Genomic DNA, 24,637 nt, shown 5'->3' with positions numbered 1-24,637 from the left:
AAGTTAGGCAAGAGTGTTCACTGAATATCCTGGTCAGGTGAGGCCATCAGTTTTACTCTGCAGACAGGTTAAGACACAGGCTGTGCTCTGTTCAAGCGTCACTATAAGCAGGGCAGTTGGGTGGGCTACGCAGCTTCCTTTGTGCTCTGATAAGGTTCGCTGGTCAGGTGGACCGAAGGCTGTAGTTAACAGTAAGTGGAGCTACAAATTAAGTTTCCATGCCTGGGTGCAGCAGCAGAAGCAGCTGCCAGGCCTCCAAGGCTCTTTTGTGGTCTCAAGCTGAATCATGCCCATAGTTCCCTAGCCAAACAGGGATACTGACTTTGCTCTGGGAGCAGTTAGCTCTCCCAATGCCAATTCTTTCCTTGAATTTCCATAAAATCTCCAAAAGGAACTTGTATATTTGTTGCATTCAAGGGGGAGACTAGATGGCTCATGGATGGAGTGACTTTTGTACCATTTGCACATTGAGCCATGTGAACATACAGCCTATTCAAAATAAATATCCTTTAAAAAATATTCCTGCTCCTTTTTAGCCAGGACTGCCATTTCCTAGTAATTCATCAAAATGACCAACACAAAGGGAAAGAAGAGAGGGACCAACTGTATGTTCTTTAGGCCTTTTAGAAAACATGCAGTTGTCCCTTTGTGAATCTACCAGAAAGGTGATATTGTGGACATCAAGGGAATGGGCACTGTCCAAAAGGAGTACCCACAAATGTTCCCACGGCAAAACGGGAAGGGTCTACAATGTTACCCACAATGTGGTTGGCATTGTTGTAAACAAACAAGGGCAAGTTTCTTGCCAAGAGAATTAATGTACGTATTGAGCATATTAAGCACTCTAATCTGAGATAGCTTCCTGAAACGGGTGAAGGAAAATGATCAAAAAGAGAAGGAAGCCAAAGAGAAAGGTACCTGGGTTCAACTGAAATGCCAGCCAGAGAAGCACACTTTGTGAGAACCAATGGAAAGGAGCCTGAGCTGCTGAAACCCATACCCTATGAATCTATGGCATAAGTGTAAAAAAATAAAAGACCTCTGTACTATTTAAAATATTTCTCTTAATTGAGTAGAAGTGTTGTGTCCCCTCACCCAAAAAAATATTTAAAGACAACGTGGAATTGTGTCCTAAAAAAACAAAAACAAATATCTATCTATCTGTCTGTCTGTCTGTCTGTCTGTCTGTCTGTCTGTCTGTCTATCTGTCTATCTATCTCCCTGAAACCCCAGGCTGGGAGCCAGGACTCCTCAGTTCTGGCCCCACCTCGGCCACAAACTGACTGTAACTTCAGGCAGCTGATGTAATCTCTGAAGGCCATTTCCTCCACTATGAAATAGGAACTAGCTGAAGCAGTCATCTGCAAGGCTCCTTTCAGCTCTAAATCTCCGATTCTAGACCCCCCCAGCTAGATTCCAAGGTCCATGAGAGAGGGATGGAACAATTTTGGAGTCTTCTGAAAAAGCCCCCTGTAAAGCTTGGCTCGGCATTTGCTCACTCAGCTAGAAGCCACCTCACTTCCTGGAAGCCAGTTCTGCAGAGCAAGCTGACCAGGACTGTTCTGTGAGCTAGGAAGAAGACAGGAGATACTGATATGGAGGAGTGCGGTCAACCAAACTCGACTTTCAGAGATATATGGACCTGGGTTCAAATCCTAGGTGACCTTGACTTATAGTCATTTAACCTGAGCCCACATTTCCTCATCCATAAAATATCAACTTCACAGGCTAAACAGATTATGTGACATAGCACGAAAAGCACCTGACACAGAAAGTGTTTGACAAATGTTAACTTGCTTCCTTCCTCCCTCCGTCCCTTAAGAGCTGGCTAGGACACTGGACAGAGGAGGCTAGGGTAGTTTGTATGTATTGCCTTTAAGTTGGTTTTCTTATGCAAACCCATTGAAACATGGCCATCTCAAGTTGGTTCTCTTAGCATTTTTGTTGCTACAGATTCAAGACTGTATGTAGGCTGTTCACACCATTGGAGTGAATACCCCCTTAACTTTGCCAGCTCAGGACTTCAGGGGGCTCATATTTCATTTGTCTGCATGGGGAAAACAGTGGCCTTTGGTAGATGGCACAGGTCTCCATCTGGTAGGTGGCAGAGTAGGGTGGGGGGCAAAAGGAGAGACGGAGAATGTCAGCTGGCATCAGGGTACAAGAAGCTCCAGGGGCACAGGGATGGGGTGTGAAAGTTATGCCTTGTGGGGAACTAGGCTTTTTTCAGGACCCCAGGCACTTGAAGTTCTCTGAATTGCTCTTGATTTTCTCCTTCACAGAAACAAATATGAAAATCTCTACATTACAGGTTTTTCTGATTAGATCAGATACCTAGGAGGTGTCCTGTGACTGTTAGTTTTTCCTTCCTCTATTCTTAAGAGGAAGAGGCAAAGGCTTTCAGAGGAGACACATTCAAACAACAGCCTTGTAGAAAATGGACCTGCAGAGATTTAATTGATGTACAAAACACAAGATTGTCATTAAAGGTGGTTGTGACATGTGAGTTAGTCCCAAAGCACAGTGAGCCAAATAAAATGGACTTTTTTCTGTGTGATAGTCTGATGCCTAAAAATTATCTGGGGGTGGGGGTAAAAAAAAACCAATTGGATCTTAGTTTCTTTTCTTATTCCATGACAGAAATGAGTGGTGGGATGGTGGAAAGTTGGTTTCTATGCGTTGGAGAGGCAAGGGCAACCCCATAGCTTGCAAGACAGAAAAATGGGGACATTTTATTTAAACAATGAGATGTCAGAAAACATCCCTTGTAATCCCCAGGGAGCCCACTGATGAGAAGTGGGGCTGTGCCAGAATGGCAGCAGCTCCAACTGCCATAAGATCCCTCATTGCCAAGGCCAGGCACTGGCCCAGCCCCTCACTTCCTTCAGGAGTCTCCAAGCTCTGAGAAGGGGCAGCAGGGGGTGGCACAGGTAGAAAACATAGATGGAAACAAATAGCCATGAATATACCCAAGGTGGAGAAAAGTGAGATAAGGACCAGAAGCCATCCTTGACTTTTCCGATGGCTTGTTATCTTCTGAAAGTTGTGTGCTTGAGACCTGAGAAGCTAGCGGGGAGGGGGGGGTAGGAAGGTAGGACAGGCAGGGGGAAGGCAATGCCCCTGAGGACAGCACAGTGAAAACAGAGGAAAGGCAGGCTGTGAAACCTGTGGGGCCCAGCCTCCAGCAACCTCTGGCAGGGCTCTGGGCCCAATGCTGACAGTCAAAGAAGAAACAGAGGGCTCAAGGAAGGGGACATTAGAAAAAGAAAAAGGTCTGATCTCTATGAGACTGAGGTATTGAGGACACAGAGCCTGGTCCCAGGGTACAGACGTGCTGGGGGCTTTGTTCCGAAGAAGTAACTGTGCAGGTCCAAGGGACCAACTTGGCTCCAAAGGGAGTCCCCTGGCCTTTGACAGCACTCCTACTAATACCACCTCTGCCCCATGAAAGTGCCCACATCCCCGAAGCCCCACATCATCAGTGCTGCCATGTCCGTGCAGGAGCTCACAGCAGTCCACACATGTCAGCCTGAGATCCGTTACGTGGTCATTGGAGGTGGCTTACTGCTTTCAGTTGTACCATCCTATTCACCTAGCTGCGCCCCCTCACCCTACCGTGGTCCTCCAAGTTTTGAGTGGGGCAAGCAGCAAAGAGGCGACAGGAGAATGTTTTATCAGAGAAATACAGTGCAGGCCCCTCCTCAGGCACTTGTGCTCCAAACGCCACAGATGAGGGCCTCAATAGTGATGCACATTTAGTGTGTTGTCATCCAGGCCCAGCTGCAGAAGGCCAGGAGTGGCTGTTGGGTCGGGCACTGAGGAGAAGAGATGTCTGGCCATGAGGTGAAGGAAAACTGCAGTCAGCTGAGCACGCCCAGGGAAGGGGCATGGAAGTGTCTAGAGCGAAACAGGACCCTGCTCGGACCCCCAGGGCACTAACACAAGCCCTGCAGCCCAGCCCAGCCATCCCAGCTACAGCAGGAAGACAGACCGGAGTTTGGGAACCGGCTAAAGGATACAACTTGGGGTGGCTCCTGTAATGTTCTAGCCACTTCCGGTTAGCCTCGATCATGCCCTGAAAGTTGGAGCTGTCCAGCCCAGGGATGTGGGAATGGGGACGTTGCAGAAGGCGGAGCTGCTCCCTGGGAAAGAAGAACAGCATTGGGAAGAGAAAGAGAAGAGTCAGGAGTGCCCCAAGAAGGGGGTACAGGCGGTACAGCTAAGCGGAGGCCATCACATCTGCCGCCTCCCTCTTCCTCTCAACACGCCCGCTGCAGCCTTTGTGGAGTCACTTCAGCAATTCAAAACTTTGTCTACTGGCAGGCATGCCCCTCTGGGACGGGCCCAAAAGGGAAGGGGGACCCCTCTTCCTAGGTGAATACTCCTGATATCAAAGCTCTTGGCTCCTGCATCTACCCATTCTGGGCCAATCTCATCAGCAAAAGCTCTCCCCTGTGTCAACTCAAATACCTGCCTAATTGACCAAAGGCGTAAGTGGCGGTGGTGGGGGGATGTACTTATGGCTGCGCCAATGTGGGGGGATATGTTTGGCAAGTAATAAGATGAATGGGAAATTGATAACAGGTTTAAATAATTGCCCGTCTGTCTCCCCCACGGGGCTCCCCTCTCACTCCCCTCTCACTCCTATGTTGCTCAGCAGGACCAGGGGAAGAAGGGAGCTCTAAGAAGCAAACAAAGGGCTCAACGGCAAAGACAAAAGACACACTGAAGGGCTGGAGGGTCCGGCCAGGGGCTGACTTCTTCCTAGGATGCCCAGGGCAGCTTCGCATAGAGCTGGGCCAGGTACGCCCAGCCCCACTCCCACTGGGACTTTCCTCTGGTTGTGGAGGAGAATCTCAGACTCAGGCAGCTTTGTGGACTGGAGGCCTGCCTGACCTCTCTGGGCAACAGGACCATGAGTTCTGCTCCCTTCTGAGGGCCCACCAGCTTAGGGAGGTGCAGTGAGCCACTGACCTGTGTGGCTCCACCTACAGGGCGCCTTACCTAGCGGACACATAGCCCAGCCTGTTCTCCACGGGGGCAGGGCGGCTGCTGAGGACTGGGACTCCAGCTGGAAAGTGGGAGGAAATGATTCAGAAACGGGCAGTGGTTCAGCTGAACCAGACCTGGGCCTAGGCAGGCCACCTCCCTGCTCACCAGCACCTCCTGTCCCCCCATTACTGAAAAGGCACTGCCCTCAAAACAAACAAAAACAGAGAAAGTTTCAATGGCTGGAAGTGAGAGATGAAAGACAGGAACTGTCCTATTTATTTTATTCCTAAAACTCAATCTCCTTTCCTTATTTGGTTGAGATGGGGAGATGTAACTTTTTCCCTTAAACAACGGTTTTTATGGCTTTTCACATTCCTTAGCAGTACTATGACAGCACGGGAGGCCACCGAGCCCAGAAGCAAGGGGAAGCCAAATGCCCAAAGGTGACAAGCAAAATCCTTGAGTCACAGAGACAGGGGGGTGAAACCCAGCCTGCTGCTGCCTCACTGGGCACCTGCAGCATATTACTTAGCCTCCCTTAATCTCAGTTGCCTCCTCTGTAAAGTGGAACACATAATTAGTGCCTCAGAGGGTTATTACGAGGACTAAATGAAAAACTTTACATAAAATGCCTGGCCCATAATATAAGGCACATGATAGTAGCTATTATGATGATGCCATGATGACCTTTTAGGTTCTGCTGAGCTCTGGAGGCATAAAAGCCCCTGTGAGCCCAAGCTCCAGGAAAACCATCGTGACCCATGTAGCCTCCAGCTGCAGGGCAACCAGCAAGGTCTTCTTCCCAGGGTCCACAGTCACTGGATCAATGAAGCATGCCAAAGGTGGGGGTTAGGGGGATGAAGCGTAAGTGAAAAAGGAAGGGAGAACAAGGAAGAGGAGGAGAAAGACGGAAGGAGGAAGAAGAGCAGGAACACACACACACACTGGCCCACAAGGAGGCTTACTTGGAAAATACTTGCGCCACTTCTCCATCAGAAAGTCGTCCACAGAGGAGGAGAGCCTGGGGCCCAGCCCCGGGTCCCAGGCCCACTGGGTGGACATGAGTGTAGCAGGGGATGAGGCTGAGAGCTGGGCCAGGGAGGGGTAGATGGGAATGGGGGTGCTCCTGGAGGACCCAGGGCAGCTCTGTGCCGAGGTGGAGGTGACGAGCGCTGGCGGTGGCTGAGGGTTGGCGCTGCCCAACATGCTGAGGACACTGTTTAGCTGGCTGCTGATCCGCTGCAGGGAGCTGCTCAGGCAGTGGATCTTGTTGGGGAAGGCGGCACTTGCAGCTGGGCTGACTGAAAGGGAAGAGGCAGACGGTGAGGACGGACTCCGGTTCCAGGCTCTGCAGCAGCCCCAGGCCCAGCTGGCACTGTGGCCCCCTACTGGCCCACCCCTCGCTGTTTCTCCAGACAACAGCCCCTCGGACTTGACTGCGGGTACAGGGAATGGCAGGGCTTCTATGTCCCAGACAGTGCAATTGGAAGCCGGCCCTGGGAAGAAGAAGGAGGAGAGGGCCCTTTGCAGGCTTCAGTGGCACACGGAGAATAGCCGCCCAGAAGGCGGCTCCGGAAGGGAGTGGAGAACAGGGACACTTCTAACTGTAAAGTGCTGTGCACATTCAGAAGGCTTGCCTAGATCCTTTTGGCCCTGTGTGCTGGCAAAGCCAGACTAGTTCACTCCTTCCCAGCATTTACTGAGTACCTGCTCCAGACACTGGCTCCCACAGGCCTACCCACACAAGGCTGAGGGAAGGGGGGCTGTACCTCTGCTCCGCAAGTTTCTCCATCTCCATGAAAACTGTGGTCCTCCCCGCCTCTCCTCCCTCTCTTCCCTGCCACCACCACTCACTGTGAGGCAGGGGGCAGGACTCGGAACTATCACTGCTCATGTCTTCCGTGTCGCTGAGGTCAAAAGTCACCACTTTCTTGAGGGGGGCTCCTCTCAGAGTGTCATTATCCAAAGCCTATGGGTAGAAGTAGCAGCTCTTACTGGTACTTTCCGTTGTGAAGTATGGGGACTGAACACTTAGTGAACAGGCTCTCTGGGACCCAAAGTTCTGGGAGAGGCACATTGTGTAGGGAGGCCGGAGGGAGGCGAGGCTAAGAGAACTCATCACCTGAGACACAGGCGCTAGGCCCACCCTTCTCCACATCAACTCTCCCTGCAGTGTCTCTCCACCTAAGCTTCCTGCCTGCCACACCCATGCCTCAGGCACCCAGGGGAAAGTCCCTAAGGCCCAGGGAAGATAGGGAAACCTGCCAGGTGCCTCTATCCCAACACCCTGGGAAGACCTGTCATCAGGTGCTGTGGCCGGGGAAGGGCAGGGGCTAGACCCTCTCTGAGAAATCTTCCGCACAGATACCCAAACTCAAAGCTGAAGCCACTGCCGTTTTCACCAGCCCAAGAGCCCTAAGCCTACTGCTAGGCCTGCGCCCTAGAGGCCCAGCTTCCACGACCACATCCCAGGAACGGAAGAGGAGGCCGCATCCACACCGGGCTAGGTGGCCCTGGGGCTACACCTCTTCCTGAAGGGAGGACTCCAGCTGGTTCAGCTTCTCCTCTTTCTTCTTCAGCAGGTCGTGGCCTTTCCGCATGGCTGACTTCATCTCATCCAGGTGCCTGGTTTCCTGCGCCAGGGAGGACGGGAGGGGAAATGGGTGACTACCACTCAGGCACTGGACTCCCAGCTTTGCCGTTGTTGGCTACGTGATCTTGAACCAATGACTTAACTGTCAGTCTGGATTCTCATCTAAGAAAGAGAAATACTACTTTTCATAGGATCATGAGAATTAAATGAGATAGAACATGTCACATGCTTAGCACCAAGGCCATACCCAACAAATTCTCAAATGGTTACTGTTAACCCAAATGGTAATCATTATCGCCGCTCCAACTACTAGTTCTACCATCACCGTACTGTCATCAGGAGGGACTCGGCAGAGCAAGGACAGGGTGCGGCGGTCGCATGGGAAGCCTGCCGCTCTATCGGCCTCTTGCCCTCTGCTGCCCGCAAGCTCGCTCACCAGCCCTGAGCACCATCACAATGCTAAGGGACGAAGTACGATCTGCCAGGACCTAGCTAATAACAACCATGAAGGCTCTGCCTTTCCATTGCAAATTAGGGTAGCAAAGCAGTACAAAGGAGAAGTAATTCAGTCTTACGCTGAGTGAACTCAAAAGATGTTCCGTTATGAACAGTGTTTAGGGTGCTGGAATGGATAAGCAAGGTACTGGGTATAAATGTTAAAACCTTCCTTGTATTCTTCACCTAGGAAATGGAGCTACTACTACTATCCTGCACGTCATCTACAGGTACTGTGAGGACCCAAAGAGTCACTATTAGAGAAAGCCTTCTGCACGCGGCATTGCCTTGTAAACAGAAGGTGCTTCCAGCCTCATGGAGATATGTAATGACCTGCATCCCCTGTCCAGGCGCCCGAGGAGACTCGTGCAGTGATCCCAGGGCCGATGTGACCACACTCATGGAATCCCCAGGACGCTCAATTTCCCTGGCTCCCGCAGGCCTCGCCCGCCCCCACGCAGGGCTGACAGGCTCGCCTGCAAGCTCCTGACCTCCCGCAGGTCCTTGCGCAACTCCTCCAGGGCCTTGGTGCTGGGCAGGTCTTTGGGTACCTCCGGAGCAAGGGCCAGCTCGTGGCGTAAGTGCCGCTGGGCAGCTTTCAGAGCCGTCTGCCGCCTCTGCATGGAGCGTGTCTGCCGCACCAGGAACTCCTTGGCACTGCGGAGAGCTACCCCCTCCGCAGAGAAGTAGTGCCGGAGGCTGTGGGAAGACATACAGACTCGGAGAAGCCCTGCTCCGGGTCGCTCCACCACTTTCTCAGCAGATTCCTGGGCTGGGGCTGAGCAGTGTGTGGGAATGCCGCCAGGAAACACTACAGCAGGGGTATGTTGCACTGAGTCTTCCCACCCTGACTCTGAAAGGCCTTCGGATAGGTGGCCAGATGCACCCATCAGCCTGACCCTCAACCAGGGGCCAGCCGATGCCAGCGGGCTGTGTCGACAGTCACAATCGGTACCTACTTGGCTCGCCACAAAGGATTCCTCAATCCCCAGGACCCCCTCCCCGGAACCAAGCCCCACTGGTGATTGTTACCATGTCACTCAGGTTACCCCAGCTCTGCCATACAGGCCCTCCCCCGTCATGACCTCCTATCGGAACTCACCCGTCCAAGGACAAGTCAGTGTCCTCCTTGCTCTGGGAGAGAGGAGAGGGTACCTCTTTGGTCTTGCTCTAAGGATACACAGTAGAAAAGACCCCCTGAATGAACTAAAGCAGATACACTGCAGGCTCGGGATCCCGAAGCCCCTCCAGTGGCCTAGACACAAGTGGCTGTGCCAGCTGCTGGGCACTAGTCACTTATAGATAGCATGTGACTGACAGAGATGGGGGCTGGGGATGATGACTACAGAGAGCCAGGGCCCCTCCAGGGACCCTCCCCCCCCAGGGGCCCACCCCCGTCTGGTGCCTCAGCCCAGCCATCTGCCCCTTCCACGGCACAGAGAAGCTCACTGTCACAAGGGATTTCCTCAGTTCCTCAATGTGGAGATCTGGCTCAAAATGTGGAGAGGCATTACTCTCCTCGACTTCCAGCTCTTTCAATGTGTCCTGCTTCCTCTGAGCTTCTGCCCCCAGGTCTCTGTGGTGACAGAGAGAAGGGGGAGGCGGGGTAAGTGAGGCAGTGACACGACGGAGCAGGCGGGCAGCACCGTTGGGACCCTAGGTGGGCTTCAAACCCCAACTCTAGAGAGCAGGAGCACCTCCATCCCTTCACGCCCGTCTAAGTCCCTGAGGCAGGGCTGGGGCATGAACAGTGAAACCAGGGATCCCCAGCTCTTTACAACCTCCTATCACCCCCTACTCCCTACAAAGTGCAGCCGATGTAGCCCCTCTGCCTGGCTCCACCTCTGCCTTTAACTGAGCCACGAGCAGACATGGCCCCTGGGCAGTAGAGGTCAGAGGCAGGCGAGAGGCATCAGGGTAGCTAAGCGCAGGGCGCACACCACCTGATATGTTTCTGAAGCCTCTGAGTCTGGGTCTGTAGCAGGTCCACCTGGGACTCCAGCTCCAACTTGTGGGCACGAAGCTCACTGAGAATTCTTCGGAGCTGCTGGTTTGACTCCAACAGGTGGGTGTGTTCCTTTTTGGCCTCTTCTAGGGACTGACGGGTGGCTGTGGCCTCCTGAAGCAGAAGAAAAGATAGAGGCACCTGGAGCAGGCAGAAGTAGAGGACAGGGAAGCCCAAAGAGCAGGGAGACAGGGCGGAACACTGGAGTTAAGGACTGTGTCCTCCCACCAGGGCTCCACGCCAAGGTTCCCCAGTTGGGTCCAACACAGTGGTGCTATTTGTAGAATAAACCCAATGCCCTGAAGAGATCAGGTGAACAAAAGGTGGGGCATTGGGGGGGAGAACAAAAGAAGGAAAGGGAACGAGGAAGAACAAAGGAGGCTCCAAGAGAGGCAGACACACCTTACTCTCCAGGGCAACCTGCCTCTGCACATCACGAAGCTGCTGCTTCTCCTTCTGGGCAGTCTCCTCCTGGAGTGGGGAAGGAAAGAAACAGGGCCCCTTGGCCATCTCCAGGTCCCAGGTCTAAGGGGTGGAAAGGCCCATCCGCTCCTGGAGGAGCTATGACTTCAAGGTCAAAGCTACCTAGAGACCGTCCTCCACCCCTACACCCTCACCTGAACATCCAGCTGAGACAATCTGGCCTTGACATCTTTGGTTCTGGTTTCAAGTTCCACCTCCAAATCTTGGAGTTTCCTTTCCTGCACAGAAGCACAGGTGGAGAGAAAGATGTAAGTGTAGAAAGAGCACAAAGCATTAGCTGAAGGGGCAGGAGCGGGCCTGATCCACCGTACTATACCACATCCTCCAAAATGGGCTCAGGCTTCCTCCCATGAGCCCCACGGCCTCCTAGGAAAGCACCACACCTTATTTATTTTCAGCGGGGACAAGGAGAAGCAAAGGTGCCAACCGCAGGGCCCTAAGGGGGCTGACCTCCTCTTCTAATCCTGGGGATGTTCCCTGGCCCAGAAACAAGCAGCAAATGTGTCCAAGCTTGGGGACGACCAGTGAGAGACCCCCACTTCCGACACTGTCAGGCCCCATCCTGCTACCTTGCTGTCCCAGCACTTTTCTGCCCTGCCTGGAGGTTGCGTGTGTGAGCCCCAAGTGCCCAGCCAGAGCCCCCACCTGCTCCCGGTGCCGACGCCGCAAGTCCTCCAGCTGCGCGTTCTGCTCCTGCCTCACCATCTCCAGTTCTCGCTCGTGCGCCCTTCGCAGGCGCTCCAGCTCTCGGGTCAGGTGCCCCACAAGTTCAGCCCGCTGCTTCCTCTCCTGCACAGAGGGTGGGGCTGCAGGTGGGAAACTGCAGTGGCCCTCACACACCTAAAAGCACGGCCTCCCCACAGCTGCAGCCTGAGTCCCGTCGGTTCCGTCAGGCCAGCTCCTAGAGAAGGAGCACGGAAGGCAGCATGGTCCTACGCCCCGGAAAGCCCGTAGCCCTCTCTGCTGCAGCAGCAGAGGCTGGGAAATGCCCCTGTGGGCGCCTCCCTCTAATCTACTACTGCTTCATCATGTACAGCTGCCCTTCCTTAAGGGAAGAGAGGTCATTAATAAATCATCACTCTTCTTCAGCAAGGTCAGAATTGGTTTGGGAAAGGAATCAACTCCATTCCATCACGGCCCACTACTTGTGCCCTGGGAAAGACGTACAAAGTGTCTGGGTTACTGGTTCCAGGCCCTGGAGCAGCAGCCTAGGAGTCCCGGGCAGAAGCCCAGCTATGGGCTAAGGTCAGCCACCGCCATTTTCACCCCAACAGGAGCAAGCCAAGCTGGAGCGGGTCAGCCATGCCTAAGGGCTGAAGGTGGGCAGAGCATAGCTACACACAGGATGGCTCTTGCCGTGGAACTTCCATGACCCTGGTGGCATGGTGTTAGGGCGGTGAAAACTGAAGGCTTTGGAATCAGACAGTCGAGGCCTTCATGCTAGCTGCTCTGCTTGTTAGCCGGGGTGGGCTTGTGCAAGTTCCTTCCACTCCCCAAGTCTATTGCCTCATTTTTAAAATGGAGATGATGATAGTATATCTGTCCTCTGTGTTTTGAGGACTAAATGAGTTAATATGAAGAACTTAGAGCAGTGCCCGGCACGTCGTACAAGCTCAGTGATAGCTATTATTACCATGAGAGGAAGGGGCAGCCTGCCCGAGGAAGAGGAATCGCTCCTCAGCTAATGCTTTCGTGAAAAGGCAAACGATGACCCCACTGCAGGGCGCCAGGGAAGACAGCGTCCCGTAAACCTGAACAGTGTGTCTCCTTCCCCTGCTTTCTAGCCAGCTGAGAAGGGCCCAGGGCGTTGGGAGCTGGGGGGTGAGTGGGAGGATGTGTGTGGGGGTGTGGAAGCGTGCACACGTGCATGCGTGCTGGGGGACACGGCCAAGTCACCTCAGCTTCATACTGCTCTCTGGCCTCGGCCACCACTTGCTGGTGCTCCTCCTTCATCTTGTCCATCTTCCTCTCATGCTCCCTTTCCACCTCCTGGCGCCTGTCTCTCAGGAGGCCACTGAGCTGCAGGGCAGGCGGTACATACAACACGCAGGACTGAGTGGGCCAGCACTCGGGGACTGAAGCACTCGAACGTCTCATACACACATGCAACATACGCACACGACATGCACGTCACACGTCCATGACACACGCTACACACGCAGCAACATCCCCCAGCACCCCCTCCTCACATGGGCACAGGGCCATGCGGGGAAAGAAGCACCTGACCTGAGGGAATGAAGACATAAAAAGGGGACGAGAAGTCCTAACCCCAGCTGAGTCACCCAAAGCGGAGCGCAGGCCTCCAGGACGGTCGGCCCTCCGTCAGAGCGTCCGCAACAGGCACGCACATTCACCTCTCGCTCATACTCCAGCAAGTGGCGAACTTTCTGCTGAGCTCTGTGCTCCGCCGACCCCAGGCTCTCCTGCAGCTGGGCCTCCTCTTTCTGTTGAGTTTCCTCTATCTTCTTCTGGAGGCTGGAGACCACCTAAGGAGACCGCAGCAAGGGGGGTGTGACTCAGAGAGCACTGCAGAGCAGCCAGAGGGGCCTCCCTTCCCGGGGACCCAGTGGCCCGCTCTCGTGGCAGCCATGGGTCGAGTCCCTGTGGGGACTAGCTGTGACTTGGGGCTTACGGTCAGGGAGCAGGATGCCGAGCTCTGCCTCACAGGCCAGGCGGCAATCTCACCTCTGTGTGCTTGGCCTTCAGCAAGGAGGAGAGCCGGTCCAGCTCAGCTCTGTGCTCCCTCTCCAGCGCGGCCTCTGCCTAGGGAGCAATAAAGGGCCTGTGAGGTGGGCACTGACCCAGAGGAAGGAAGAGCCAGCAAAACCATCCCCAAGCTAAGGGGCTAAGGGGAACCACAGGCACATCTTTGTTCCTGCAACATAACTTAGTCTCAAAAGTCTGCAACCAGCAAAGGAACAAGAACATGAAGGCCAGAGGGGAGGGGCACTCTGGCAAGGCAAGCCGCAGGTCACTGCTCCATCGCCGGCCTCTGGGCTAGGCACCTGGGTGACACCTGCGCCTGGATGAGGCCCCAGGAGGGCAGGACTGGAGGTTTTGCACAGTCCCCCTGAGCACTGGCAGTGCAATGTTCTCCTCCAGCCGTACTGGAGTTTCTCCTTGTCTGACACTGCACCATTCACCAAAAGACAACAGAAGTTCCACTGGCCTGTTACTTACTTCCGCCCCTTCCATAGAGACAGACCATCGGTTCGGAGGGACAAGGAGCAAGGACAAAGGAGAAAAAAATCCTCTAAATGTGCTAACCTCTCATTCTCTGGCAGGAGAAAAAAGGAGAGGGATGAAAGGTCATCAGAGCTGCCCAACAGGGACAAGGACGGGCACCTTTGTCACAGGACCTCTGGGCTAGTTTAAGTTCTTTCGGTCATGAATTCTTCCCAAGTCCACAGGCCATTTCCACTGAAACTTCTTCACTGCCGTTGCCAACCCCGGCTGCTGCTGGCCCAGCTGGCCCTAGAGGGAGCCTCTGGATACCTGCCATGGGGACCAGGGCTAGCTCCTGCCCTGAGACAAGCTGGGTCCACATGGAGGAACGGGCCCACCATCTCCTCTCTGCCTGGCTCCCCACCACGTATGCCCAAGGCGGGCTCTTCCTCCACACTCAGTCCCTCCCAGGCAGCCCAGGGACATGGCAGAGGGGAAGGTCCCCACTCTACTTGCTCACTTCTTTCCTCTCCCTTTCTAGCTGCAACCTCAGCTGCTGCAAAGCCTTCTCCTTCTCAGCGTTCAGGGCAGCCTGCTCTCTCTTCTGCAAAGCCTCCATCTCTTCCTTGAGCTGCTCCACCATTTGCCTGTTTTTCTGCTCCAAGCTGGCCCGCTCAGCCTTCTGCAGAGACTCCAACTCCTCTCTCAGCCTCTGCAGGGAAGCCTCTTGCTCGGCCCTGGGCAGAGAAGGGAATGGGGATGGGCCTGTGCACTCAGGGGCTGCCCCCACGGGGCAGGGAAGCTCACAGGAGGCACTCACCTGATTTGGTCCTCATCTGCTTCTGCACTGGACTGGACCTGGGCCCGGAGCTGGGACAGTGTCCGGCTTTTCTCCTCTCTCATCCGAATCCCCTCTTCCTCAGTGGCTTTCTGCAGTTGCTCCTTCAAGGAACTGGGAAGGAAAAAAAAGCCAAGTTTGTTGGAGGATCCACAGGTTTTTCCTCTTCTAGCCATAATCCCTGCCTCTCAGCCTCAAAAGCCTGTAGCCTGTAGCCTGCCTGTATAGCTCCCTAAATCTTAAAGATGAGCCTAACGTCAGCTTCTGGGTCCTGCTGCCCCCCGATAATACCTCCCAGGGTAAAGAGAGCCATAAACTCTACCTACCCTCTGCCACAGGAAGCAGATCACAGGCTGCTTCATCTCAGAGCAGTGTTTCTCCCAAAGGCTCCCCTCTGCCTCCAGCTTCAGCTGACATGGCATTCATGCCAGGACAGACAGTCCGACCCCAACCCAATGCTGGTTCCGTATCCTTTCACTCCCCACCTCACAGACTCTGTTCCAGCCACATCAGATGAGCCACCACCTCTAAATCCCACCACACTCTTCCTTGCCTCTTGGCCTTTGTTCACACTGGGTCCTCTGCCTAGAATCCCCTTTTCCACCTGACTATCCCATATTCATCGTTCAACACCCAGCTCCCTCCTCTCAGAGGAGACTTTCTGACTCCCTCCAAGTTCATCAATTAGCCTTTCTGTTCCTATCACAAGTTATATGGGGACCTTTCTTATCCTGTGCCATTCTGTACCATGCATCAAACTGCATAATAATTAATCTTTTGTATGTCTGTTTTCCTTACAAGTCAGGGAGCTTCTCCAGAGAAAGAATCTTCTTAAAATTATTATCCCAGTTGCTGAACACAGTAACTGACATGAAGTAGGTGCTCAATAATGTTTGTTGAATTTGAACAGTATCATCCAGCCCCAAAATATAAGCACGGCTTTGATTATCTATGAGGGTATCTTATTTACAGACCAACAACGGCAACCATTTCATCCCAAGTGAACACCCCTCTGCATATACAAACCACATCTTCTACACGCAGCCCCCACATGACCAGGGCTATGTTCTGTGCAACCCGGGAATTCAAGTCTAGGGAAAAAAAGATTCAGAAGACAACTTCTCTGAGAAGCTTCTGTAATGAATTCCAAAGCCAAAAAAGATTTAGGATCGTTTTCTATTTCACGTTATCAGTACCAGTGCTCTCTTCTGTTATGATGGAAAATTTGAGTAAAAATCCTTCCCTATAGATTCCACAGAAACCCTTTCTCTGTCCTATGGCTAAATTTTACACATAGCAACACAGAGCTGGAAGGGTCTTTAGAGGTTAAGTCCTTCATTTTACAATTCTCTCTTTATCTTACAATCTCTTCATTTTACAACTAAAGAAAATAAGAGTCAGCCTGCCTGTCTTCCTGCTTGCCTGCTCATTCAAGAAACATTTGTGGGGTGGCCGGATGGCTCAGTTGGTTAGAATGCGAGCTCTGAATGACAGGGTTGCTGGTTCAATTCCCACAGGGGATGGTGGGCTGTGCCCCTTGCGACCAAGATTGAAAACGGCGACTGGACTTGGAGCTGAGCTGCGCCCTCCACAACTAGATTGAAGGACAATGACTTGCAACTGATGGGCCCTGGAGAAGCAGACTGTTCCCCAATATTCCCCAATAAAACTAAAATATTTGCTATAAGGTCAGTGTGGCTTCCAAGTAGAAGTTCTACCAAGTAGAAATTTCCCAGCAGAGAGAAGGCCCCCCCTCCCAGGAAGGCTCATATGTAAACAGAAACAGGGTTCTCATTGTGAACCATTTTGAAGGGAACCAGGCAAGGCACTGCCCACTGAGACATCACTTAGTCAAACCGTTGAAACTATATTGATTTCAACTGAAAATAAAAATAAGAGCTTCCAAGTACTGAGCAATTACTGTGCTGCACTTCCTGAGTTAGATACTTTTGGGATGCCAGTCTTCCCCACAACCTAAAAGGGCTCTTGGACGTCCCGCTGGAGTTGGAGGGTTTGGAGAAAAATGAAAAGCCCCGTCAGCCACGCCCAGGGAGGGCCATGAAGAGAGGAGGAGGCTGACAACCTGACATGGAGCCACCGCCAGAATTTTCCCCAAGGCACTGCCTCTCAAGCTGAGCTGAGCCACACTCTGTCTGGATGGGCCCCGGCCTCAATTTCCAGTCGGCAGGAAGAGGAGGGTGCTGCGGGGAGATCTGTGCTGTGGGATACCCCCTGGCAGGGAGTCCCGGAGGGTGATGTGAGTACAGAGGGTGCTGGGTCAGCAGGTCCTGGGACGGATGAAGGAACCCGTCCCCAACCCACTGGGTAGTCGAGTGATGGTGTTCTGTTAGCTTCTCTAAGCAGAAATGTTTTACACACTCTTTGTTATCTATGATATAAAAGCAAATAAGTCTCTACCACTTTTGGATGTTCTGTCCAAGAAGATAAGATTTTGTCTGTAGATAAACTGCAAAGTGAGTGAATTATACCTTTTTGTAGCATGTTTCCCATCTTGGGACTGTGACAGAGATTGCTTATTACCTTCTCAGTATCCACTCTCTCACTTTCCTTACGAACAGAACCCTGATTTTATTCTATCAGGTAGAGCCCCAACTAAAGGACTACATTTCCCAGTCTCCTTTGCAAGTAGGGCTAACCAATGAGCTATAAGTGGAAATCACTGCATAAAGTTCCCAGAAAAACTCCTTTAAAGGGACTGAATGAGCTAGAAGGTACCCCCTTTATACTCTTCCCTTATACTTCCTGCCTGGAGCACTGACACAACAGCTAGACATCTAGCAACTATTAGGTTGGTGCAAAAGTAACTGGGTGTTTGCAATTATCTTTAATTTAATGCAAACACCACAATTACTTTTGCATCATCCTAATATACTGGACTGTGAAGAGACCCTGAGAGTGAAAACCAGCATCAAAGAGGCAAAGAGATGAAAGGAGACAGGGACCCCGTGACTGTGTGGAACCACTGTGCCAGCCCTAGACTGCCTTTTCTTATAAAAATAAACCTCTAGCTTATTTACACAATCACATACACACAGGCCCAGCCCAGGCTCAAGTGTCATGTTTGGGGCCTGCCAGCCAGCTACTCAAAGAGTAGGAACCCAAACAGAAACTTCTGCGTCCTGGGCAAGAGCACGTTACACTGTGTCTCCCTGGGTCCCAGCAGGGCCCTGACTCCCAAAAGAGAGGGCAATGTAGTAATTAATAAAACCGGCTTCACAGACGAGCTGCCATACTTTGTACAAGGGACTTAACCTTTCTGTGCCTCAGTTTCTTCATCTATATTACATACTCTATAAAATGGGGTTGATAACAATACCTCCTGAGAGGTATTCACAGGACTAAACAAATACATGTAAAGCACATGGATCAGTACAATCTGTCGTAAAAGGTTAGCTACTCTCATGATGATTGTGCCCCCTCTCAATCCTCTCCCAAAAAGCCCATTCCTCCATACAGGTCAGCGAGGCGGAGTCTTGGGGGGGCCAAGGGCATTCCTGTGATCTCCGGGGTGGCAGGAGAGTGGCCCCCACGCCCCGCGTCCCTGCAAGGCCCTGGGCGGCTTCTCTAAGGGGAGGGGCAGGACCTGAGAGACTCCTCTTTCTGCTGGTGAAGCCGGAGGACCTCCTCTTGCTCCTCCTGCCGCAGCTTCTCCCGTAGCTGCTGCATCTTCTCTTGCTTCAAGTCCAGAAGCTGCCTCTGGTGTTGCTTGAGTTCTTGAGCCACTGCCTCGTCCATGGCCTGCATGGCGGCCTTTGAGAGCTGCTTTGGGGGAGCCACAAGCTCCGGAGATCGCCTGCCAAGGGTGGAGAACAGCATTTCACTACTTTTAATATCCAGCCACCTTTTGGCATCAGGGCTTATACAACTGGATCATCACATATGGAGTCCTAATGGGGGGCCCACGATCAGGAATCACATATGCAAATCAGGGCCCCCACAGGCAGGCAGTGAGGCCGCCCCGGTGGGACACACAGGCAGCACCTGCTGTACGGCACAAGCCCCTCTGTGGCTGTCTAAAGCCTGAGAGCCTGGGGAGAAGGGCAGCCCACAGCAGGCTCTCAGTGGGCCCAGTGGTTGTGGCCCAATGTGAAGAAGTGCTCAGGAGCTCGCAGCAGCGGGGAGATGAAAGTGCTCCCCTGACAGGTTTTCCCCAGGGTGGCTCGGGGCCCTGTTCCTGTCACCCACCAGGGCTCTGCCAGCTACCTGAGGCTCATGCCAGCAGTTTGGGAAGTCCCCAGAGGCTGTTCTTTGCCTCCCCAACTGAACAGAGGCCAATGCCTAGGAGCTGGCAGCAAAGCAGCAGCATCTGTACGCGCCCTGAGACCCAGACGAGTCCCTGCAGGTCCCGGAACGGGACCCCCTCCCACTGCCAAGGGAGCCACGCAGGAGACCGCGGCCTAAGCCAAAGACAGTAGCAAGAGCACAACAGGAATATGGTGCTCCGTATCTCACCGATGATGCCATGTTTTCATCTGCTTCAAGTTAATTCAATGGTTGAAAATGGGTATAAGAAATTGAAAGCTAACCTGGACAAATTAGGTGGGTGGGAAGATAAGAACTAATGGTATTGGTTATAAACATGCCCATACATTACAAATGTTGTTTGTTGCTTGTACTCTGGTTCTTGAAGGACATGCCCAAAGAGAACATTTGGAACCATGAGAGCACAAGCAGGATAAAGTATTTCACCTACCAGAATGGCTCTCCTGAAGGCCAGTATGCGTTTGCATTCCCAGGGCCCTACATCTTATGTTAGAAATTGATCTCGCCACACAACCACCACCCTTCTTCCATGTGCTTAGGCTGTGGCAGGCCTGGCACGGGCCCCAGGCCCAAGTCAAGGAGCACTGGAGCAAGAGTGGGACAGGGGATCCAGTCCCCCGGCTGGGGTTGCAGAACCCCCTTCTCTCTCCAGCTCTAGCACTGCAGCAGATAGAAGGCAGTGTGTAGGATCAGATTAGAAAAGCAGAAGAAAACAAGGCCTTTGGACTTCCATTTTGGCCCCGGGACTAGAGAGAGAAGACATAAAAGGCCACTGGCATCTCTGAAATACCATTACAATCTTTCCTTCCCCCTTTCCTAACATTGTCACTCAGACCAGAAGCCGTCCTGAGCTATGCCTTCAATCCTCTTCTGCCCCAGCTCCATCTCCCCCCCTCCCTTCCCAGCTTCCTCTCGGTCCCGACACAGCACAGCTGATGCAGATGTAAGACAAGCGGCTGCCACCTCCTCTGAGAATTCCGCCTTTGGAAGGAGCCTCTCCCCGCAGCGCTCCGCCTCATCAACCCTCCAACTCATTTCCAACCTTGGCTGAAAACATCTTTTTTTCCTGAGATGGTACCTTTTAATGTTTCTCTCCCCCGTGGGCTGTGTAGCTATGTGGAGCCCTAGGGACAGACGCTACAGAAAGATGGGCCGTGTGTGCCCAGGCTACACGCATGGGTGAGCTGGCTTGCAAGCCTGGCATGCAAGCAAACAGGCCTTTTTCAGTAGGCCTCTTTTCTGTGTCCCTGTTTGAAAGACCTAATATCCCAAACTCCCAGCTTAAGTCCAAAGCAGGCCTGAAAGCTGACTGGGAAGTTGGAGACCCCAGAGAAAGAGGCAGGTCTGGTTTCTAGGCCGCTCCTCAGGTGTTGGCATCATTGAGATCCAGTTTTCAGCAGTTAGGGCCAAAAGGAGGCTCTGTAGGAGAGTAACCATTGCAGGCTGGCCACCAAGTGGCTCTGGGACATGCGAAGGAAAGCAAGGAGGGAAGGCGGGCAGGGAGAGGGAAGAGGAAAGGAGACAGGCACCCAGACATTCTGAAATGTCTGTACACCACTGAAACCAGGATCACAAGGCAAGATATCTTGTTTCCTCTCATTCAACAGAGTGGTTTTAATGAATCTACCCTCTTCCTACAAACACCTCAAGAAAGATGCTGGGATGACAAAGGGGAGAATCTCCCCCTTTCCCAGACTCAGGCCTTCTGGCCAAAAAGCGTGCACGGCGGTGGCTGCTTGCTAGCCTTGCCCACACTCGCTGGCCTGCCCTTTGCTCCTAACTCCTGATTCAGCTTGACTACAGCTATGAAAAGTGACACTCTATGAATCATGCTGTCTGATTTTCTGTATTTTGTGATGTTCTGACATCTTAAGAAGCTTGCTGGTCAAGGAGAGACTGCCCCTCCCAGGACTAACCAATTCTTACTGACATCAAAGGAAACACGTCTGTCATATGCAAGCCAACCAATCCTGAGTCTATATCCCAACTGTCTCCTTATTTAACTCACACCAAGCCAGTATTTCCCTACCCTAAATCACCAGGACCAGGTACCAGGCAACTAACTAACGCCACCCCATCACCCAAAATCCACAAAATTATTCAACCATCCAATCCTACACTCACACAGGATACTTAGCCTGTCTTGCCCATTCCTTCCCATGAAAACCCCAAGAAAGAAAACCCCTGGGTCATGCTCTCCCTTCTTGCCTCTTCTGCCTCCTGACCAGCCCTGGTCCTTCCTCACGTGGCCCTGCATGGCGTGGCACGCTTTCTTCTCTCTGGAAATGTTATTAATAAATTCTTCTTTCAATGGCAATGGCCTCCCTGTGTTGTCAGTCACCTCCATAAATTAAAATCCCGCAGGAACAAATGAGACAGACAAAGCTACTTCCTACAAAACCCAGAAAAATCAATCCATTCCTAATGTAACTGTAAAGATTAATGACAAGGAATTTGTGGGGCCTGAAAAAACTCAGGAAAGGAATAAAAGACGTTTCCTAAGAGTACCGTGTAAATTGGTCAAGGAAAGTGTCCCTGAGACCCCAGCGGGGGCAGCCTCCTTAGGACAGAGGGAAAACACAAAGCTGCCTTGGCTTCTCTCACTGCCCAGCTTCTCTCTCAGAGCGCCAGGCAGATACCCTCTGACCTCTGCCGACAGCATCCTCCCTCTGAACCACACTCGCCTCCTGTCCCCATAGCAAGCACCCTGATCTGGCTGTCCACAGCCACCAAGGACACTTGGGAAAGCCATGTCATTTCTCCAGGTCAGAGCTGTCATTGTAGAATATATCGCCACCTGAAAAATGACACGACCCCTTCCCGACACCGCTCCTGTAGTGCCATGGTGACATGACATGGGGAGTTCACGTGCTCTGCCCGCTCTCGGTGACACTTCCTGTGAGCAATCAGCGGATGAACCAGCCTCTGCTCAACAGTCGGCCTGAATCCTGGGGACTTTTAACTCTTTTGTAGTGCTCAGGTCAGATGGGAAAAACTTTGTAACCCTGGCACTGGTCTCTCTCCATGTATAGAAAAGGAACCACGGCTGCAGACTAAAAGTCAGACATCTACGGCTCCAGTGACTAGAGTCTAGTTCTAATTCTGCAACTGACCAGCATTGTGACCCTGGGCAAATCCATTCGCCTCTCTGAGCCTCAGTTTCCTCATCTGTAAAAGAAGTGAGACAGGGGAAGGCGAAAATGGGAGAAAAAAGCTAAGCAATTTTCTAAGTTTTGGAAGTGCTTCATGCAACCACATGGGTGAGCTGCAAACCCAGGTACAAACAATGTATACTGTATACCATCTACGTCCATTTACATGAAGTTGGAGAACCAGAAAAACAAATTTACTGGATAGAAGCCAGAAGAGCAGTGACGGGGACAGGTGGATTAGAGGAAGAGGCATGAGGAAACTTTCTCGAGGGACAGAAATGTTCTCCATTGGGTCTCGGTGGTGGTTATGTGGTATGTACATATGTAAACACTCACTGACTCGTACAACTCGAATTGGTGTACTTTCGTCTATACAAAGATCTCAATAAAAACTTCTGGGGTTTCTTTGAGCAGGCATTGTTTTTCCAATTACAGTTGACATATAATAAAAATTTTTTAAAGAAAGAGAGAAATAGTGCTTCGTAGAGAGAAGAACACGATTTACCAGATTTCTAATGACCCAGGAGGTAACCTCTTGCTTGTATCCGTATACCCAGGTCCTGACGAGGGGAGTCCCGGGGACCTCAGCCAACCCACACGAGGACCAGTGATGGCTGCTTGGGATCTCAAAGCTGCTCACAGAACCGAGGGTATACTCACTCCACCCCTTGGGCCAGGGCCAAAGCATCCCCTCCCCACCAAGAGTACATGGGCACTAAAGCCAACCATCCACAATGGAGGACAGGAACAGACACTTTAAAACTAGCCCTTACACCTCGGGAGAGACTGGCAGGGTGGGGCTGACCGCCTCCTTCTCTTCGGGCTCCTTGGCCTCTTCCTGCCCAGTGCCCAGCTCCTCAGCCTGGGGGTGCTGTTCTTTGCCCCTCTTGTAGGTGAATGGTGGGCTTGAGATCTCCTCCTCCCTTGAAAGCAATAAGGAAGAAAATGTTAAAGCCAGAAGGAAGGTGAGGGGCTCCAAACATCATTCAGGGTCAAAGAGTTGTGAAGGGGACAAAGGAGGCAGCCCCAACAGTTTCCCTACTTCAGGTCTTAAATCTCACTCTCCTCTCCCTGCCTCTTCCCGAGCTGTTTACAATGAAGACCAGACACTCAGGTCCCACATGGGACGCAGAATGGTTATGGGGCCCAAGAAGTTCTGCTCACAGCAGGTGTTCGGTGGAGGCTGGTGATGGAACATCACTGCTATTCAGCTTCCCCAGTGACTCATTCCAACTGGATGAGCTCTACAGGCAGCTTCTTTCTCTTGCCAGAACAGGACTAGCAAATATACAGCAGGCTGGGCACAGAGGTCCAGTCAGCTGGCCTTGGGGAAGCCTTAGCTCTGCACCTCCCTCGCCCTGGGAACTCGCACAACAGGGCTCTAAGGGATTTGCTCAGTGACTAGCGGTGGAGCGGTGGGGTGACAACTGGGCGGGAGGGGCTGCTGGGTGCAGGCGAGGAGAAACGCCCCACCTGGCGGGACGTCCACAGCCTGGGTGACAGCAGTCTCTGCCCCAGCCCCGGGCAGGGAGGCAGCTAGCTCAGAAGAGACCGTTCCTAGTTCAAGAGAGTCTGAGATCCCCTAATCAGACTGTGCACCCCAATTTTAGCTGTGGATTGAGGAGGAGGAAGAGGCCAATTTCCTCATTCCCCAGCTCGTGTGGGACACTCAGAGGAAACCTCTACTGCTGCTGCTTAGGCTGCAGACCCACCCCACCTCTCCGCACTTCTCCAGGCCTGCCACCCCCACCAACGTCTCTCCCAGCCTGGCACACACAGCTACACACAGGATAGGGGCCACTCCCACCCTGACAGGACCCCCGCTCACCCTTACCTCTGCGGAGAAACTGGCGGGAGGGGGCTGCCTGTAGAGTCCTCCCCGGGCTCCTCTGTCCCTTTCCACTCAGGCTGCCCCTCAGGGGCCTGCAGAGGCCCTTCTTCAGTGGCCTGGCTGTGAAGGGAACTCTTGAGCCGCTCCCCATACAGAAGTGGAGGAGATAACCTGGTCAGACCAGCCAGAGCAGCAGAGCAGGAAGATAATTGGGGAGTGTAGGATGTGGAGCTAGGTCCATACCTCTTTGCAAGCTGTAGCCTGGCCCAGCCCCACATCCATGGAGAGCCACAGAGGACAAAACAGCCAGAAAAGCAGGAAGGACAGACTGGCTACTGAGCGCTCCCTTTGCCTGGACTAGACTCAGGCTTCCCAGGTCCCTGTGCTTCATAAGCTTGGCCCAGGAGTGAGAGTTAGGTACACTCTCAGTGTATCCATTCCCAGAATTCACCATCACTCAGGCCAGGGAGGGACTGAGCAGAAATTAGGGAGAAAGAGAAGTCAGACTCAAGTGGTCAGACAATGGAAAACGCATGAAGCTACAGCTTTAAGGAAGAATGCTGACAGCTTTTCAAGGTCCAAAAAGTAGAATGACTGCTGCCCTTCCCTTTCCAAGGTGGCAGCCCTTCCCTCATCATGGGCTCAGGCCTGAGACGCTGGAAGCCACCACCCCCCACCCCCAGCCACCACACACAGAGTTAGCCTCAGCCAGTTCTGATATGGCAGTGCCCTGGTCAGAGCTCCGAGTTGCAGAACTGACCCTCCAGCCTGACTCTCCCAGATCTCTAGCAGGCTACTC

At 52.7% G+C, this 24,637-nt stretch overlaps 1 protein-coding gene across 4 annotated transcripts in view; it reads right to left on the bottom strand.

Annotated features, from left to right (window-relative positions):
• Positions 1 to 2,428: 2,428 nt before the first annotated feature.
• The window catches only part of CEP164 (centrosomal protein 164), a 90,706-nt gene continuing 68,497 nt past the window's right edge, over positions 2,429 to 24,637 (bottom strand). For 3 of the 4 annotated variants that reach the window (XM_081063875.1, XM_081063876.1, XM_081063878.1), the window contains 21 exons: positions 23,842 to 24,009; positions 22,781 to 22,930; positions 18,176 to 18,385; positions 14,554 to 14,685; positions 14,254 to 14,470; positions 13,254 to 13,331; positions 12,923 to 13,054; positions 12,465 to 12,587; positions 11,214 to 11,357; positions 10,703 to 10,786; positions 10,488 to 10,556; positions 10,024 to 10,199; positions 9,530 to 9,656; positions 9,183 to 9,250; positions 8,572 to 8,779; positions 7,518 to 7,625; positions 6,847 to 6,961; positions 5,958 to 6,293; positions 5,005 to 5,071; positions 4,020 to 4,142; positions 2,429 to 3,832 (listed from right to left, as the gene is read on the bottom strand). In XM_081063875.1, coding sequence (XP_080920001.1) covers positions 3,739 to 3,832; positions 4,020 to 4,142; positions 5,005 to 5,071; positions 5,958 to 6,293; positions 6,847 to 6,961; positions 7,518 to 7,625; positions 8,572 to 8,779; positions 9,183 to 9,250; positions 9,530 to 9,656; positions 10,024 to 10,199; positions 10,488 to 10,556; positions 10,703 to 10,786; positions 11,214 to 11,357; positions 12,465 to 12,587; positions 12,923 to 13,054; positions 13,254 to 13,331; positions 14,254 to 14,470; positions 14,554 to 14,685; positions 18,176 to 18,385; positions 22,781 to 22,930; positions 23,842 to 24,009 — 2,929 coding nt within the window. In that variant the 3' untranslated portion in view covers positions 2,429 to 3,738. The remainder of the gene's footprint in view (positions 3,833 to 4,019; positions 4,143 to 5,004; positions 5,072 to 5,957; positions 6,294 to 6,846; positions 6,962 to 7,517; positions 7,626 to 8,571; positions 8,780 to 9,182; positions 9,251 to 9,529; positions 9,657 to 10,023; positions 10,200 to 10,487; positions 10,557 to 10,702; positions 10,787 to 11,213; positions 11,358 to 12,464; positions 12,588 to 12,922; positions 13,055 to 13,253; positions 13,332 to 14,253; positions 14,471 to 14,553; positions 14,686 to 18,175; positions 18,386 to 22,780; positions 22,931 to 23,841; positions 24,010 to 24,637) is intronic. The other variant, XM_081063877.1, reaches the window with a different exon arrangement.

Source organism: Rhinolophus hipposideros (assembly GCF_964194185.1).
Source record: "Rhinolophus hipposideros genome assembly, chromosome: 10".
NCBI classification, from domain to species: Eukaryota; Metazoa; Chordata; class Mammalia; order Chiroptera; family Rhinolophidae; genus Rhinolophus; species Rhinolophus hipposideros.
Note: the sequence above shows the minus strand (reverse complement) of the source record. Positions and strands in the feature narration are given on the sequence as shown.